The sequence below is a fragment of the Lepidochelys olivacea genome (assembly GCF_965140295.1).
Source record: "Lepidochelys olivacea isolate rLepOli2 genome assembly, chromosome: 15".
NCBI lineage: Eukaryota > Metazoa > Chordata > Testudines > Cheloniidae > Lepidochelys > Lepidochelys olivacea.
The window spans coordinates 35,008,583-35,028,158 of record NC_140425.1 but is presented as its reverse complement, the minus strand read 5'-3'; the positions used below and the strand labels follow the sequence as shown (position 1 = coordinate 35,028,158).

The 19,576-nt window shown below is 43.0% G+C and overlaps 2 protein-coding genes across 4 annotated transcripts in view; one reads left to right on the top strand and one right to left on the bottom strand.

Annotated features, from left to right (window-relative positions):
• Positions 1 to 7,335: 7,335 nt before the first annotated feature.
• On the bottom strand, positions 7,336 to 19,520 carry CCDC117 (coiled-coil domain containing 117). The gene is made up of 6 exons (XM_084649569.1): positions 19,414 to 19,520; positions 17,496 to 17,860; positions 14,181 to 14,231; positions 13,509 to 13,739; positions 11,261 to 11,398; positions 7,336 to 10,551 (listed from the first exon to the last, which is right to left on the bottom strand). Exons 2-6 carry the CDS (start codon positions 17,852 to 17,854, stop codon positions 10,296 to 10,298), a joined length of 1,035 nt encoding a protein of 344 aa, XP_084505695.1. The 5' UTR covers positions 17,855 to 17,860; positions 19,414 to 19,520; the 3' UTR covers positions 7,336 to 10,295.
• The window catches only part of LOC311531817 (solute carrier family 2, facilitated glucose transporter member 11-like), a 33,010-nt gene continuing 32,495 nt past the window's right edge, over positions 19,062 to 19,576 (top strand). Inside the window, exon 1 of one of the 3 annotated variants that reach the window (XM_084649566.1) lies at positions 19,062 to 19,155. The gene's annotated coding sequence lies outside the window, so the exon portion shown is untranslated. Of the gene's footprint in view, positions 19,156 to 19,394; positions 19,536 to 19,576 lie in introns of those variants that run through there. The other 2 variants (XM_084649565.1, XM_084649567.1) reach the window with 2 other exon arrangements.

Genomic DNA, 19,576 nt, shown 5'->3' with positions numbered 1-19,576 from the left:
GTCAACATCTTGATACTGAAAGATAAATGATAGGCCTTGAAAGTGAAGACAAGTAGCTTATGTTTGATATGATAGAGGAGAGATGCAAAAAGAGGCGTGACAGTTCAGACACTGAGCTGTGCTGCATCCTGAATGGATATGAGCAGGGGAAGGTTACATTTGTGAAGGCGAGAGAGAAGGATGCTGTAGTCATCAAGATGAGAGCTTGCACCTGCTTCTCTCCACAGCCATTAGAAATCACAGATCCCCTTATCCCCACTGCTGTAGGAGTTCCCTAAGCTAGTAGATGTGGCATATACAACATCAGTCACACCATAGGGTTAACAGTTGCAGCTATTTTAAATGTTATTTCACATATGTCAAAAAGAACACATTAAACACTCAAATCCTTCAGATTAGGGGATGGGGAGAGAAAAAAAATCAGATCTTAAAATGTGACTGTAGATAGAGAATCATTACATGAGGGACATGGGGGCCCCAGCAATAAAACAGAAGGGTTGCTATGGGCAGGTTTTCACATTCAAGGTAAGTTTTAAGATCTGTAGGTTTAAAAAAAACCAAACAAAAACAAAAAAGACACCCCAAAGAACAGATAATTTTGTGAGTATGTCAGAAGGGCAGAATTCCCCCCAACAAAATGGACCTTCAGATCTTCTCAACAGACAACCCCTTCCTCCCTCAGACTCTGTCCTTTCAAAATGTACTCCCACAGATCCTAGGCTTGAGGCCAAAAGATTGCAGAAATATCCACTACCTGAAAGTTGCACATGTGAAGTCCCCAGAATTCTGTACGTTGTCCAGAAAAGTACAGTAAGATCAAGAATAGCTCACTGAGGCCATGCAGCCCAACCCACTGCTCTTGTGGCCATGGTCCCTTTCCTGCACAGATGTATATATGAAAAACACCTGGCCTTCAAAGGGCTGTTTGAACTGAAATACTAGACCATATAACTGATGTCACTATGCTGCTTGCTGCTCAGTTGCTGGATTAGTCACATGCAGTTTGCACATTTGATAGGGAGAGCAGCATTCACTTCTGGGAAAGTATTATACAATTGTGACAGTCTCATTATATCCTGAACATCCTTATAACACGAGGTATAGAAAAGTTGGGTGAAAATGACCCTCCCCTACAGAGTTGAAGCAAAGGATTTCCAGCAAGGACTAGAGCTGTTAGTTGCTGTTACCATCTGGAGCTCTCACCATTTCACTCTAGTGACAGCTCTCATTTTAGGTAGAGCTTTTTGTGGTAAACAATACTCCCCTTTACTTACAATAGCATCTTGAGTGAGCTAAAATACTTAAGTTTCACTCACGTGATTTAGCTGAGAGGTTGCATTTCCTATGCATCTGCAGTGGCTCATGACCAGATGAGACACTAGATAAAAGCAGAGGACACAATGGAAAAGTCTTAATTGTCTTAAACACCTTACTAGAAAGCAAGGCATTTATTTTTTAAACAAATCACCACAGCACAGTGAACTGCCAAAAATGAGAAAAAAGTTTTAAGCTGAGCCCTTTAGCTATCTGAACAGCTGCCATAGTCTCTAACATGCCTCCTACAAAGAAAGCCTGTCCATCCTCCCTCAGAAAACTGATGCCCCTACCTGTAGAAACCTGTTCACCCTACTCCCAGACACAATTTAGTATAGTTACCAACCTCTGCTACAGAGCCTCTCATAAGGGAGAGTCCAGGGTGGTCTGCCTTGGCTCCTGTTTACTTACTACCCTCTCCTTGTGGTCAGATTAGCTCCAGCACCCAGATTTAGCTGCATTACATATCATTTGTGATGCTACCTGGAAGGCTTCAAGATGAAAGACATTACAGTAGTGTACAGTATTATTTTCTAAGTTATTAGGCCAACTTTCCCCAGACTTCTCCTCTCCAGTCTCTTACAAGTGTTTATGACAGGGCTGCTGTAGGGGACATGGAAATCCTGGTGTTTCCCTATGAAATCTGAGCAGCTACTGTAATAAGATGGCAAGAGGCAGTTACAGGAAGGCATGAAACAGGTGCGTCTTAAAGCCCATATAGAAAGCAGTAGCTTAAGCATACACATGTCTGAACAACATGCACTCATCTAAAGGGCTAAGTTCTTTCTTCTCCAGAGACTGGATCTACACTAATTAGCCATGTTAGGGAAGGTTAAGCCAGGTTCTCTGCAAAGCAGCTAAAAATTAGAGGGAAACCTGCTTCCACTCAGCTCCATTCAGTTAACGCAGTAACTTTCTCACAGTGCACACGGAGGCAGTCTACTTCGAGAATTTCAAGCAGTTCTCCCACAGTTTATCTAGCACTGGTACAACTTCACCAGTGCCAGCAAGAATCATAGAATATCAGGGTTGGAAGGGACCTCAGGAGGTCATCTAGTCCAACCCCCTGCTCAAAGCAGGACCAATCCCCAACTAAATCATCCCAGCCAGGGCTTTGTCAAGCCTGACCTTAAAAACTTCTAAGGAAGGAGATTCTACCACCTCCCTAGGTAACGCATTCCAGTGTTTCACCACCCTCCTAGTGAAAAAGTTTTTCCTAATGTCCAACCTAAATCTCCCCCACTGCAACTTGAGACCATTACTCCTTGTTCTGTCATCCGCTACCACTGAGAACAGTCTAGAGCCCTCTTTGGAACCCCCTTTCAGGTAGTTGAAAGCAGCTATCAAATCCCCCCTCATTCTTCTCTTCTGCAGACTAAACATCCCCAGTTCCCTCAGCCTCTCCTCATAAGTCATGTGTTCCAGTCCCCTAATCATTTTTGTTGCCCTCAGCTGGACCCTTTCCAATTTTTCCACATCCTTCTTGTAGTGTGGGGCCCAAAACTGGACACAGTACTCCAGATGAGGCCTCACCAATGTCAAATAGAGGGGAACGATTCGAGTGACCAGTGACATGGATCAGTTGACCTTTTTAAATCCATTTTATAATCAGTGGGCCTGGCACCACACTGGGAGGTGATGTTCAACAGGTTATCCACCATGATCCTCAAAGTCTTTTTAGAGTTACTGCTTCCCAGGATGGGTCCCTGATCCTGAAAATATAGCCTACCTACTTTGTTCCTAGATACATACATTTAGCCATATTAAAATGCTTATTGTTTATGCCCAGCTTACAAAGCAATCCAAATGGCTATCACCCTGTCTAATTCACCACTCGCTCAGTCTTTCGATCATCAACAAACATCCTAACTCTATCTTCTCCTCTTTCTGCGATATCAGGATGCTACTGTTCAGTGTCACATACCCATAACACGCAGCCAAGAAACACTGCACTACACCAGCAGAGAAGAGATTTACAGCAGATCCAAGGATTCAATAAGAGAGAGAAAGACAAAACAAACAAAACAGGGAGCCTCTGTTTCTGCCACTGGATTCCAGAGGGGAGACCGAGAAATGCAGTTGGCCTGATGAGAATTGGTCCAACTTCCATGCACAGAAAATAGTCTCTGTCCACTATATTAAAGAGTTACATTTGCTGAGACAAAAAACACAAAGCAAGCACCTGGTATCTCTCACATCCATGGCAATGAGCAGGGCTTGAATCTTCGTGAACAGCATGTTTAGAGAAGCATAAACACACCTGTGTCTCAAGAGATGGGTCAGGTCATCATAGGCTAAAGACTTCATATACAAATTTTCAGCCCTGTTTGGACTCCAGCATCAGGCAAAAGCACAGCTGCAAAATCCAGTATTTCAATCAATTCCTATAGACAAAACTCAACAGAAATATTTACTATTCTACAATCTATTTCAAGTTGGTTTCTTCCTCCAGACAAGGATCCCCCCAGTTTTCTCCATTTTCTTTCTCCTATGCAGGGCCTTTTGTCACTGCAACTATCCTGAGCCACTGGCTAACAAAGGCACAGTGGTCTTTTAATTAAAGAGCAGTCCTGCAACTTTAAGCTGCTTTAGTCAGTTAAACTATTTACAACTAGTTGTTTCTACAGCACTTTGAACAAAGCACTGTGAAATCTATGTATGTCAGCTCTTCCGTGCTGAGACCATATCTACTTCTGTATCACGCATAGTGCAACGGAGCCCTGATTCTGACCGAGGCCTCTGCAGTCTATCATAATATTCAATATACGATATGGTGCTAGAGATAGGAAATTATAACAAGAAAAGGAGTACTTGTGGCACCTTAGAGACTAACCAATTTGAGCATAAGCTTTCGTGAGCTACAGCTCACTTCATCGGATCCGATGAAGTGAGCTGTAGCTCACGAAAGCTTATGCTCAAATAAATTGGTTAGTCTCTAATGTGCCACAAGTACTCCTTTTCTTTTTGCAAATACAGACTAACACGGCTGTTACTCTGAAACCTGAAATTATAACAGAAAGTGGACTGTTTTCAACTGTAACAGCCCTCCTGTTGTAACAGCCCAATTAATCACAAGAAAATACAGCGATTTTATATCTGGGCTACTAAATAAGGGTAAAGGAAGGAAGTGAACATTTGGGCTGGACATCAGGAATGAGTTTCTTAACAATAATGCCCCCTGCTTTAGGAAACAGTTTTGCAAGGGAAGCAACTGAAACCCTGACACTGGCAAATTTAATCTTGCATTAGAGCGCCTTCAGGAATGTTGTGCAGAATTTGACAACGGTTAGGCTGCTGATGTGCAGACACCACTGCATATCATGCTGACCAATATTGTCACACATTTCCTTGTATGCTCCCATCTGTCTGTGTCCATCTGCTGTCTCTTGTCTTTTGCTTAGAATGTAAACTTTTCGGGGAAGGGACAGCCTAGCACAGTAGGGTTCTGGTCCATGACTAGGGCTTGTAGACCCTATGTTAATACATATAGCAACAATCCTGAATTAACAAGGAAAGAGACTGATGTTAGATCTTTACTATGCTCCTATAGAGAACCATGTACAAACATGGTATTGAATGGACTTTACAGAGGCCATACAAGACCCAATGGAGCACATCACCCTTCACATCTTCTAATCAGAAATTTATGTTTACGCTGTTATATTTTACCTTCACAGCAGGTAGCATAACTGCTGAGTAACTCTCCTGAAGGCATTATTTACCATCAACACATGTGCCAGCAACAGCGCTATCCAGTGTTCAGCTTCCAGCAGCGTGTGTTCAAGTAGCAGTGCGTTGTTTGTGAGACAAGACAGACGGCCGTTTCATGACAAAATAGTGAACATTTTAAAAACAGATCTATGGGACTAAGAGGATAGTCTCTCCCTCTAGAGGAAGATTTCCATTGGGTTGCACCCTTGGGCTGTGAGCTTTCAAAAGAAAGGCCTCATTTTATTTAGCACAGCAGGCTAAAAGTTCATAGTGAGAAGCATTCCCCATGTCGTTGCACCCCGCACTTTTGCTACCACAAACATTTTATGCTATATTTTTTCAAATGTCACGGGTTCTATCAGAGTTGCCCTGGAATCTAAGACAAAGTTGAACTGGAGGCTACCACCACCCACTGGGGCCTTATTCATGAAAAATGTGTTTGGTTCTTCCAAAGCATTGGATATTGGATGACATCCTTCTGGGGATCCACTTAACTTTACCTTCTGTGCTGGTATTTCTTCTCTTGGCCTCAGCCATTAGGGGAGCTGCTGAAGCAACATGGATAAGCCAGCCATACATAAATGAGAACCAACCCCAGATCTCCCTTACATCAAATGTAAATGGCACCATCACCCAGCATTCTGAGTGCCCAACATCTGCATCTGGATGAAAGCAGCTGGATAAAGCTGAACCCAGGCAGCATTGGTGGGAAGAAGGAAACTGAAGAATATACCTCCTCTGTAACATCCTCCATTGCAACAACTATTATGACTGGTAGATCAGTCTGCAGCCTTGGAGGACATTTGGACTCCCCAGTGCTACTGCAAGACCACATAGCAGGAAGTCCAATTCCATCTGCCTCTGATCAGAAGACTATGCCCCATCCTACTGGGCACAAATCTAGCCACACAGCAAACCACATGTGACACCTTCAGGCTTTATTAGTGCAGTTCCCATCTAGGAGTAAGGCCACATGCCTACAAGCTCCATCTGATACAGAACAGTTGTCCACATACGTAGTAACACATCACCTCAGTGCTCAGCTCTTTGTGCTGGCTCCCTACTGACCACAGAGTCCAGTTCAGGAAACAATCTGCCCTCTCCATGGGATTGGCTCCAGGTACATGAGAGATCGCCTCTCCCTCCATACCCATGACCTCTTATGACAGCTATGCTCCATTAGAACACTGGAACCATCAACTCAGCAAAGGGAGGCTTGCAAGCTACGCATGAAGCTGAATAGGATGAGATACTGGCTTTGTAGTACTGCTTTTTTAATATAATATTTAAATGCAATATAGTGTGTACTATATTTTAATTTTGCCATTGTCACACCTAGCCACCTGTGCATGCTTATGAAGTTTAAGATGGACAGCACTACTAATTCTAAATTAAAGTATTGCAAATCAACACAGACTGGTTACTACTGAAACCAAAAGAATCACCTTGGCTGCTGCAAGCCCTGCTCAAAAGGATACCAGGCAAAGATGGCTGCCCCTAGGCTTTCACAGAAACACAATGGGTGAAAATGAAAAGGCAGACAGGAAACAGAATCAACACTATGACTTGTCAAAATGGCAGGCAGAAACCTTGTAGAATTATAGTGGGACGAACAACAGAGCTGGTGCAACTCTACAATACCTGCACCTTCAGTCTACGTTAATATGGAAGCAGTCTGAACTGATCCAGTCTATGGGGAAGGTCTTCAAACTTACCTGGATCTGGTGCAATTGTTCTGATACTGGGAATGGCTGACAGACATTAGAAGCACTTGTGTATGGACATGAAGCGTATTGCAAGTGATCCACGTTTGACCTAGTTTGGAGGAACATTAATATTGTTTAATGTAGATGGTCTAGTCGGTGCAAAACATGGACAAACCACTTAATCACTATACTTCATGTTTCCTCTCTGTAAAATGGAAATAATATTGACCATGCTCATGGGGATGCCTGCTTAATGTTTGCTGAAGTGATTGAAGGCCTATAGATGGACGGTGCTAGAAAAGGGTAAAGTATTATTTCCTCTCACATCCCCAGTGAGAAATTATAGATTAACTATGAAACTTGTGTTATTAATCCCATTTCCAACTCTTTTTCCCTATACCTTGAACACAGCAAAGGGGCAGAAGGGAGGATTTCAGTGTCTCAAGTGGAACTCCTATTTAGGCTGCACAATGAGCTACAGAGGCATGAGGCTACTTTACCCTAATTTCTGCACAGAAAGGCCTCTTAAAACCAACTGAACTCCACCTGTCTAGCTTTCATCTTAATTTCCGGTGTGTTTTACAGCAAGAACATCGCACAGCAATCTAAAAAACATGAAAAATTTTATTGAAAAACGATGACATACAAATGGTGATTTGGTCCCAACAGAAAACAGACCAGAATGAGATTTTTCATATTTCAAAATAAAACATCCAGCAAGAATTTTCCCAGAACTGCACCATTTGTGCCATCTCACTTAACATGCAGAACTAACCAAAAAACCTTTTAAGAAAGCTAACAATAGACTGAACTGTAACGACTGCAGCCACCCACACCTGCAGCCGCCCACACGTTTTCTTAAAGCAAGTTTCAGTTCAATTAGCATTCCATTTACTTTCCGGACAGGAAGCAGTTTTCCCTTTCCCGCATCAATACAGAAAGAGCTTTGAACTGTTTCCCCTTAATATAAAACAGAAAAGATGTCTGAAAACCAAATTAGATGTTTGCTAATAAAAGCTGAACTGCTTTAGAGATAAAGTCATCCCCCTGCTTAGGCCAATGAACACATGGCCAATAATCCACTGAGAAATCTCAATTCAAGTGGTAGAGTAGGATTAGGGCTCAGTGGAAATTGCATCAGCAAAGAACGCAAGGAGTAAATATACATCTGAATAGCAACCTTTGGCACACATGTGATATGCAAAGGAGTTAAGACTATAAATAGACACAGTATCTACACATTTTTTCCTTTAGAAGTTCAGATGAAAAAACAAGTTTTTAAAAATCAAGTAATATTTTTAAGAGGAAAAAAAGAGCCCTACTTGGATTTCACACTTATCAGCTTTCTAACATCCTCCATGTTCCTCTGTACCATAATTTTAAGTATTGACAAGATGGTTCCATTAACCATATGAATATTTCCTTCTTCTCATTCAGTTAATTTAGGACCAGAGCCATCAAATAAGCGCAATCTGAACTTTGAACCTTTTCCAAAGTCATACAAGCTTGGAGCAGGTATCTGTTTGGAAGCACTGCAACACCTTCTAACCTCACAAAATGGAGGTCATCGTCTTCCCTCCAGCATCCCACTGTTTTCATTATTTTTACACGCAGTAACGTTACAGCCTCTTAGATGCTATAGAATTTAAGTCTGTTTAGTAGGTTAATGACATTCACATGAGATGTTTTACATACTAATATAAGAGGTTTTCACCAACCTCACATAAAAAGTTAGATACAAGAGCAGAAGAAAGCTACACACATTTGCCCAGTAGAGAAATCAAGGTTTCAGATGTCAAGTTATACAACGGTTTCCAGCCTACTTCAATGCTGGTTCAAAATTCAGAATAATTTTTAACATGTACTTCTTAAACATTGTTTAAATATTAAACATTAAAGCTCTTCCAGAATCTTGGGCAAGAAGAGCAGGATAGAAAACTGAGTTAACAGCTGACAGAAATGGAACTTCTCTACCTACCCCCAAAGGCCCATGTCAGAAAGACTGTCTCCTCTCTTATAAAATGCCACTGCCAGCCAAAGGAGCAGAAATGCTGACTGCAAATTAAAGTTTTGATTTTAAAATCCATATGATGGGTTTTTAACTAGAAGAATGTCTCACCACATAAACTATTAAGGTATTGTGCAAAGCAAAGAAGTGTAGATAGTTGCTTTTCCAATAAATCTAAAGCTGCTTTGCTGAGGAGCTACTGCATGGGCTTCCTTCTAGTATGGGGGAAGTCAAGGAAAACAGATTGGGAATTACCATCCTAATACCACCTTTACCCAGAAGAATATTTTCACAAGAGGAACCTCAGTTCAGATGTCTTCAAGGAAACCTTAAGACTGACTCTTCGTTGACTGAGAAGATTACACGGTTTACTGAATACTGATAAATTTTTGTACTATTTTCTAATAAGTAGCTAACTGGATTCCTTTCCTGCAGTATCATTAGCTGGAATAAATTCCTGCAGTATAAATTAATAATCCAGATGCAATCTGAAACTCCAGAAAAACAGAGAATAGTTTTAATGACGTAAGTGTTTCTGGTTTACATAAACCACTAAGTCCAGGTTTACTTAGACACAAATTCTGCTCACTTTACTAATGCATCGAAGTTTGAGATTAGTCATGTAGGATTTGGCTCTTACTGAGACATTTACCCAAAGCTCAGTTAAAGCAGTGCCTCTATATCTGATTCACAAATTATCATTTATCGAGATTAAAATCAAAAGGTGTCAGTGAATTCAGCACCAGCCATGTCACAAATATTACCAAGGGCAACGTCTGGCTTTCCAATCTGATGCATAACAAGAGAGAACGGCCACAAAAGATAAAATGCCAAACCAATCAGCTGAAAACATCCTCTAGGCTTCTGCTTTATGAGTTCAGAGAAAACTGAACATTTTTAACTGGCCCTTAGGCGAAATTTAGTAACCAGCTTCCGATTGAGTCACTGATTTAACTTTCTACCAAAACTAGACCATATGAGTCTAGTGTTGAGTTATAACTTCTCACCCCCATCACACTGCAGCACAGATAATTTCTATATTTACATTTTAAGGTCAAGCCAAGTAGATCGAGGGATTGTTTTTCTTTCTGTGACTAATCAGAGATATCTTCTCCTTTCAGTACATTTGAGTAGCCTCTCATGAAGCTAACAGACTGAGCCAAGCATATGCCCCAAAGTCTTAATGGCTCACCAAGTATAAGTGGGGGGTCTGAACCACTGTTACATTCAATCTCTGCATTTTACTCTTTACAAAGGCAACTAAGAGGACAGGCCCAATAAGCCATTTGGAGAACCTCTACCTTGCTCAAAAGGCCACTGAACTTCTTGTAAAAGATGCTGCTTTTAACAGTCTATAAAGCTTCTCTTCAACATCCTAAAGTTGCGACTGCCCAACTCCAGATTCTTCTGGTTGTTACCCAGAAAACAAAAAACAAACAAAAACAAAACAAACAAAAACAACTTCAGGTCCACACCTCATACCTGGAAGGTAGAGGGAGTAAAAATCAGCCACAGAAACCTTCAGAAATTCACCATTTCAGCTTGAAATCTGGCTTCTATAATTCCATCTCCTCTTCTACACATCCAGATGTTCCCAAGCTACTATATAGACCTGGAGACAACACAGTTTGTTGTGCTTCAGAGAATGTTTCAGTTTGTGGCTGGAAGGCAGCTCCAAGAGTTGATTGCTTAGCCTGGCTCCCTTCTGTCCCCTGCTGCTTGTAGTTTTTAGCAACAGAAACAGATTTCAGTTTGTCTGTGAGGAATTCAGGGAGAGGTTTCCAGAGCACCAGCTCCATGGAGGGACGGCTCCTAGAAGGGATGGAGTCTTAGTTTAATCAAAACTCTCAATCACAGCTGTGACAAATGAAAACTACCTAATTTCATCATCCACTTAAGTCACTGTCTGTGCAGAAGCGTCCCCCCAAAGCACATGCACTAGTGTTTTCTCCGAACTTCTGGAGAAAGTTCAATTCCTCCCCTTGGGAGATTATTTCACAGCTAACAGGAAGTTTTTCCTTATTTTCATCATAAGTTTCCCCTTTCTTAAGTTCATTCCATTACTCTCAATTCTAACCCAATGTACAACATGAAATAATTCTTCTCTCCCACTGCACCAGCCATGAAGCTCACTATTGTTCAGGACACTATGAGACCTTTCCCTTGATATGGAAACTTACATATATGAACAGCAGGCCATAAGGTTAGTGAAACTGAGAGAGTATATAACATTATGTATTATAGGGACCATAAAACAGAGTTTTTAGTCTATACGAATTCAGCATTCTTCTGTAAATTGCAAGTACTCTATGTTTAGCAATTACATATAATGCCCTGCTACACAATATAGTACTGTACATCACAAACACATTATCAAAGAGTCTTCCAACAGTAATGCTATAAAGAATCACAGTGAAATCAACTCTTGCTCAACAGAGGAGAGATGGACTCTGTAGGCAAACCCCTTTTCCCCATTTGGGTATGTTATCTGTGTTGCTCCAACATTTCCTCAAGAACTTACATGGATTCTATTATTTTTTTTGTCAGGACTTGATCAAAATCCCTCCTCAGTCCCTTTTGAAGAGTATCAGACAGGACAAGGGTGGGCAGATTGCTAGTATTCCCATCAGCATGAACATCTTCATCTTCATCAATTATCCTAAGAGTGGAGGCAGGAAAGGGGGAAATAATACATCTTATTATTGACCATATCACTGACAAATATGTATACCTATTGCTAATTGAAATCCCATTCAGGGGAGAGTATGCAGTTCAACCACACAATATAGAGTTAAGCCGCAATTTCATCTTCCCAGCTCCCTGTAGTTCAGCATCAAAAATTATTTTCAGCCTCTCTGAAAGGTCCTGAATTTTGGTGACCCCATGCTACAGCTGCTCAGAGTACGGATTAGAATGACCCAAAGCTTTACCATTTAGGATGCACTGCAAAAATTGCATTTTTGGTAAAGCTCTTGTATATAAATTTCTAAGAATATCCACAAATATACCCCAGCAGTGCAACCAAAATCCTAGAAAAGGGCAAACAGAAAAATCCTGTATGTATTCTACTATGGACCTCACAGTGCAGATCCAGACAGCTGTTACAAAAGTCAGATCTCACATCACAGACTAATCGATCTAAAGGTGTAACTCACTGCTACAAAACTTTGTTAACACTGATTTAAGGTTGACCTGCAGCACTGTGTACCCTTTCAGAACACCGAGTGCATCTATATTTAAGCTACTGAAATCCAAAAAATACTGTCTTGTGGGCTGAAGTATCATTTTAAAGTGTTCACTGTAGTTTCTGCAATGCTTATTTTTCTGTATGAAGTGGGGGGGGGATACCAACTTTGAAGTTTACTGTGACTGATTTAAAAAAAAAACAACTATGACTACATTTTCTTTAGACCCTTTTTCACAGGAGCTACAGCACTTTGAAGGATGAAACTGATAAGTGTGAATCCTTGGTTTGTGTAGACTGGATGAATTACAGAAATTTCAATTTTGTTTTCCGTATTTATTTTTCCAAGATTATCATAAAGTTTGTTACTCTTTTGACTGACAACAGTATCCTGGTGCTGCAATAGTTGACCTTATACCAGTCCTTAAAATAAGGCCTTCTATTATGAATGTGTTTCCTGATGCTCAACAGCTCCTTTCACAAGAGTCCCAGCCAGAAAGGATGGATGGTCCACTGGCTAGCATACTAGCCTAGGACTTGGGAGACCCCAGGTTCAACTCTCAGCTCTGGGGCAAATCACTTACGTCTCTCTGTGCCTCAGTTCCACATCTGTAAAATGGAGACAATATCACCTCCCTCCCTGTGTCATGAGAATAAATACATTAAAGACAGATGTTCAAATACTACAACAGGGGCCACGGATGTAAGACAGATGGTGAGAAACATTTCCTGAACATGTGGCATAGTTACATTACCTTTATGCTACTTCTTACTAGTATCATTCATTCAATCTTTCCTCTCTTAATTTATGCTATTTTCCTTGACAATACTTAAGTAAAATTTGAGTATGCATATGAATTTTAGAACACTGAAATACTAGATCTCAAACCAGAAGCTTTGCTCTAAGGGCAAATCTTCCAGAAGGAGCCCCTAGGTAATGCAGGCAGAAAGAATGCATAACACGTTCTCAGCAAGCTGCCAAGGGCAGGACTTTAACTTGTAGTACATAGGTGTTGCTCAGATGCAATGGCTACAGGACGTCACCCTGAGTTTCCCAGTGACCATGTCAGGCTGCCTGCAAAAATTCTGGCTTGCAACTTTCTCTAGCTTGTGCAACATCGTAAATTTATCTTTAACCCTGAATAACTGTAATACTGTATCCCTAAATGGGCAGTGGGTGCCGGACACTAGCTGAAATCAATCCTGACTCCATAACACCAATTCAGGGAGGATAAGAGGCATAGTTTGAGCTCCCTGTGTGTCAAAATAAAGTTAAGAACTGAAAAATGTTGATATTTTTTGTTTTTGGGGGGACTTTATCTTGAGAATGCCTTGCTCACAATTACCTCAAATTTGGACCAATCACTGTATCTCAGATTCTCATGAGGTTATGACAATCCAAGTCACCATGTGGATTTTAGAGCACTTCAAAAAAAAAATCAGTTGTTAAACAGTAAGCTAATCTCAACCCTACTTATAGTGGTGCTGTCACCCCACTACAATAAACTCAGTTATCCCTTAGATGATGCCTATGAATAAAGGGAAAGCTAGTAAAAAACCCACTCTACTCAATCCCTGCGTTTACCTGTCCTCAATTTCCTGAAGCTTCCTGCGGGCAACCTCGCACTGATGTTCCCCCATTGTCTGATCCATATCTTCACAGGGAATTTCTAACAAGCCAGCTTCATGAAGACTACCAATGCACTGCCTTGCTACCTCCCCAGCTGCCTGCTGACCTGCACAGAGAATCTCTTCAGTGCTGGGATTCGGAGAGTAGTGCACAGTTTCAATCAGTCTCTTCTTCTTCACAGGGCAACTAGGAAACAAAGCAAATTTATAGTTGGCAACAGAGAAATCTCTGACATTGTAAAAAACTATTAAGATCTTTGTCTGTCAAACCTATTTCTACAGAGCTGCATACTTTGTCTGTTAAGAAAGACTTCACTTCCAATGTACAAGAAGAAATTTTAGCTCCTCATAAATACAAAAATGCCTTTTCAAGAAAATCAGAATCACACATTCAGTTAGATTTGTATTATACACACTGGAGTGGATTCAAGGTTTCTGTTTATGTTCAGGAAAAAACAAATTGAGAAAGGTTCCAAACAGCAGTAGTATTGGGAAAGATTCCCTCACCCAAGCACAGTGCAATCTTTTGAGCTCTACCCTGGATCATGCATCATTCACTTCCCTCCACCACACAGGACAGAGAGCGAATCAGGCTAAAAGCAGTTCACTGAAGACAAGTTAAACTTACCCATCCACCTCTTCCTCTAGTTTATGCTTCTTTCCACAGCGAAGAGAAACTCTGGAAAGGGAGAATGAACAGTTATTTGACTAGTAACAGTGTTTTACACCTTTGGATAGAATTGAGCGTGATCAAGAAAATTAAAGCATATGTTTCTGGCGGGCGATGTTCCATGGCTTTCAGTGTACAGGTCACCTTGATATAATCAGATGAGGGGAAAAAGAGAGCCAAAGATGCATTAATCTAGAAACATATCTGTTAACTAAAAAGAAAGCAGTTGGAGTATAAAGGGAAGCAGTTTACCTTCGCTCATCTCTCCTTGAAATTAGTTACCTGAATATAATTGAAATAGGGCAACATTTGGATCATCTGGTAACTAGTCTCAACCATGATGGCCAAAGTAGAAGGCAAGTTCAGATAAGTGTGAAGCATGACATTTTAAACATTACACATGTATTTTTGCTCCCAAAAATAAAGACAGAACACTAACACAGGGTTTGCTCAGTTGCCTTTTGCTGATTTCCATGAAGTTTCTTTCCTGTACTATGTTTGTAGAGGAAGGTGGGAAAGAAATAGATTTATTTTTCCTGAAGCATTGCTGTTTCTTGAAGTGAGTGCTTAATTATCATAGAATCATAAATTAGGGTTGGAAGAGACCTCAGGAGATCATCTAGTCCAACCCGCTGCTCAAACAGGGACCAACCCCAACTAAATCATCCCAGCCAGGGCTTTGTCAAGCAGGGCCTTAAAAACCTCTAAGGATGGAGGTTCCACCACCTCCTAGGTAACCCATTCCAATGCTTCACCACCCTCCTAGTGAAATAGTGTTTCTTAATATCCAACCTAGACCTCCCACACTGCAACTTGAGACCATTACTCCTTGTTCTGTCATCTGCCACCACTGAGAACAGCCAAGCTCCATCCTCTTTGGAACCCCCTTTCAGGTCGTTGAAAGCAGCTATCAAATCCCCCCTCACTCTTCTCTTCTGCAGACTAAATAAGCCTAGTTCCCTCAGACTCTCCTCATAAAATCATGTGCCCCAGCCCCCTGATCATTTTCCTTGCCCTCTGCTGGACTCTCTCCAGTTTGTCCACATCCTTTCTGTAGTGGGAGGACCAAAACTGGAAGCAATACTCCAGACATGGCCTCACCAGTGCCAAATAGACGGGAATAATCACTTCCCTCAATCTGCTGGCAACGCTCCTAATAATGCAGCCCAATATGCCGTTAGCCTTCTTGGCAACAAGGGCACACTGTTGATTCATATCCAGCTTCTCATCCCCTGTAATCCCCAGGTCCTTTTCTGCAGAACTGCCGCTTCGCCAGCCAGTCCCCAGCCTGTAGCGGTGCATGGGATTCTTCCATACTAAGTGCAGGACTCTGCACTTGTCCTTGCTGAATCTCATCAGATTTCTTTTGGCCCAATCCTCCAATTTGTCTAGGTTACTCTAGACCCTATCCCTCCCTCCAGCGCATCTACCTCTCCCCCCCACCTTAGTGTGATCCGAGAACTTGCTGAGCGTGCAATCCATCCCATCATCCAGATCATTAATGAAGATGATGGGGAAAAAAATAGCCCCAGGACTGACCCCTTAGGCACTCCACTCGATACCGGCTGCCAACCAGACATCAAGCCATTGATCACTACCCGTTGAGCCCAACAACCTAGCCAGCTTTCTATCCACTTTATCGTCCATTCATCCAATCCATACTACTTTAACTTGCTGGCAAGAATACTGTGGGAGGCCGTATCTAAAGCTTTGCTAAAGTCAAGATATATCATGTCCACCGCTTTCCCCATATCCACAGAGCCAGTTTATCTCATCATAGAAGGCAATCAGGTTGGTCAGGCATGACTTGCGCTTCGTGAATCCATGTGGACTGTTCCTGATCACCTTCCTCTCCAAGTGCTTCAAAATGGACTCACTGATGACCTGCTCCATGATTTTTCCAGGACTGAGGTGAAGCTGACGGGTCTGTAGTTCCCCAGACTCTCCTTCTTCCCTTTTTTAAAGATGGGCACTGTATTTGCCTTTTTCCAATTGTGAAGCTTTAGTCTCTTAACATGGTTTAATGGCACATTAATCAAACTAACCACAGAAACAGAATAATCAAAAATCTGCAGTGTAATACTGATCTGGATACACACACTTTTCATCCACATTAAAAAGAATGCAGCCGTCTCCTTTTGTATGGCATTTGAGAAGCAACGGGCTGGGATTATAATTCAATGTTAAGATTCTAAAGCCATTCTAATGCTTTTAGAGTATCTGGGTGGATATCTCTGTACCACCACTGTAAGCATGAATGGGGAATTGTTCTGTGATGCATCGCAGGGTTTGTAGCTCAACATGTGGGTGAGTGCAGTCCACTGCCTACAGGGAAGGCAAAACCCTGGGACTTTAAGGACTTCCTGGTCATAAAACAATGGCAATAACGGCTCACACCTTACTTCAAATAGGCCCATCACTGCAAATTACGCAGCTCAACATTGAGAGCTTATCCATCACAAAGTGCGATTACACCACAATGACCCTTCAGATTCAAAACACCAATGTCCTTGTGCTACAAGAAACACACCTGGAGAGCGAAGACCACCAAACAAACAGAAAAAGCAGTAAAAACGTTGACAGGTTTCAGAGTAGCAGTCGTGAGCTACAGCTCACTTCATCAGCTGCATTCAGTGGAAAATACAGTGAGGCGACTTATATACACACAGGACATGAAAAAATGGGTGTTATGTCCGTCTGTTTGCATTTGGAAAGGAAGATGATGTCTGTCTGTATGTGTGTGAGTTTTTTCATGAAGTCGATATATTTCCACTCCATACGGCTAAATGCAGGGCCTTGCATAATGACAGGTTTCAGAGTAGCAGCCGTGTTAATCTGTATTCGCAAAAAGAAAAGGAGTACTTGTGGCACCTTAGAGACTAACCAATTTATTTGAGCATAAGCTTTCGTGAGCTACAGCTCACTTCATCAGATGCATTCAGTGGAAAACAGTGAGATTTATATACACGCAGGACATGAAAAAATGGGTGTACAGACTAACACAGCTGCTACTCTGAAATGTGTCATTACACAAGGCACTGCATTTAGCCGTATGGAGTGGAAATCTATCAACTTCATGAAAAAACTCGTACAGATACAGACAGACATCTTCCTTTCCAAATGCAAACAGATGGACATAACTTCTTTTTAGTAAAAACATTATAGCTTTTAAATCAAGCCCACATTTCAGCATCCAATTATGACATTCAGAAAAATACACTATAAATAAGAGATGCTATCCCCCACCTTTCCCTTGTTTATTTTTGTACTTACTGGGTGCAACTCTGCTGTTGCAATAAGACTGGTGGGTTTTCAGTGTTTGTGAAAGAAACTGTTGCAATAGTCAATCCCTCATTATAGCTTCCAGTTGCAGCTAGGGAAGAAAGGTCCAGGTTACTTTGCAAGTATGAGCTGCTGAAGTCAGAGCCTTCTACTATATTATTTCTGTTCCCTGCTGTAACCACCATGGTTTGTTGGGGATATTCATAACCAACAGCTCCAGGCTGAGATTGAGTCTGTATGATTCCAGGTTGGAAGGTACCGTCAGGAAGAGTTGCTGGAGCCTGAGGAAACTCCACAGAAGGAACAGGAGGAACTCCTTGAAAGGATCTGCCCAGGGTTGTCATTTTCATCTGTACCTGGGGGAAAAGACAAACCAACCCAGAACAGAGTGACTATAAGCAAACATACCGCATAAGCATCAGCGAGGAAAAGGCCAGGTCTATATTAGAGGTTTTGCTGGCATGGTCTTGTTGGTTAGGGTGTGCTTTTGTCTTAATGATAAAATGATGTCAGTAAGAACCCTAGTGCGGATGCAGTTATACAGGCAAAACAGTTCTTTTGCTGGTATCATTCACTAGTTTCTCCAACAAACTAAGGTTATGTCTACACTTAAAATGTGACAATTGCACAGCTGCAGTTGTGCCACTTTATCACTTCAGTGCAGATACTTGCTACAGAAATAGGAGGGGTTCGCCAGTCGCTGTGATCCATCCTCAGAGATGGAAGCTAGATCAAGGGAAGAATTCTTCTGTTGACCTAGTGGTGCCTACGACAGAGGTTAAGTCTGCTTAACTATGGTTACGTCTACACCACGCAGCTGTGCCGCTGCAGCCATGCCACTAAAAGAGGCACAGTGTAGCCACTGTTTGTCAGCAGGAGACAGCTCTCCTGCGGACAAAAATCTTCCACCCGCAATGAGCGGTGTTCGCATTGTCAGTGGGAGCAACAAAGCACTGTTCACACCAGTGCTTGTCCTAGACAAAACTTTTGTCTTTTGGGCCGGGGTTGTTGTGTTTGTTTGTTTGTTTTTTAAAACACCTCTGAAGGACAAAAGTTTTGTCTTTCAATTGCCAGCGTAGGCAAAGCCTAAGGGTATGTCTACATGGGCACTTCATCGGCAAAACTTTTGTAGTTCAGGGGTGTTAAAAAAAATACACCCCCCCCGAATGACAAAAGTTTTACCAATGAAAAGCGCGTGTGTGGACAGTGCTGTGTCAGCAGGGGCACTCTCCTGCCAACAGAGCTGCTGCCACTCGTGCGGGGTGGAAGTTTTCTGCCGGCAGGAAAACTCTCTCCTGCCAACCAACAGCAGCTAGGGGCCAGGGCGCTGAGGGGCACAGCTGCGTGGCTGAAGCTGCCTAGCACGTCTTCGCTACTCAGCGTTAGAGCGCGGCCACGCCGGCGCTTCAAGGTGCTGTGTAGTCGCGGCCCCGGCGTTGGGAGAAGCGCTCCCAGCCCCCAACCCGCCCTGCCTCCCGGCGCGGGGAGCAGCCGCCCGCCGGCGCACTCTCCACACGCCGCTTTACAGCGCTCGGGGGAGCGCTCTCACCCCCGCTGCGAGATTTCCCGCCCGACCACGCGGCAGCGCAGACCAGGCCGAATTCTCTCAGGCGCGGGGACTGCTCCTGCCCCGGAGAGACGCAGCCCTGAGGTAACGGCCCGCGCGGCGCGGCGCCGGCGCGAGCATCTTCTGCCGGCATAACGGAGCGGACCGCAGGGGCCCCGCAGGAGGCGTCAAGCCAGCCGCGGGTTCCAGCGGTAACGGACCCCAGACACACGCCGGCGCCGCGGGGACAGACCAGGCGCCCTGGAGCGCGGCAGGCCGCTCCAGGGCCCCGCGCCCCCTCAGAAGCACCCGCGGGACTAAAATAGCCCCTGAGGGAGGCCGCTCCCCGGGCCGCGCACCAACCTCCAGGCCGGCCCCGGGGCGGACCGGGCCCCTCAGCCGCGCTCCCTTCCAGGCCTTTCTCCGCGCCGGAGACGACGCGCAGCGGCCGCGGGACGCTGGGAGTCGTAGTTCCGGTGGGAGGGGTAAGACCGAAGCTGGGGCATGCTGGGAGTTGTAGTTCCAG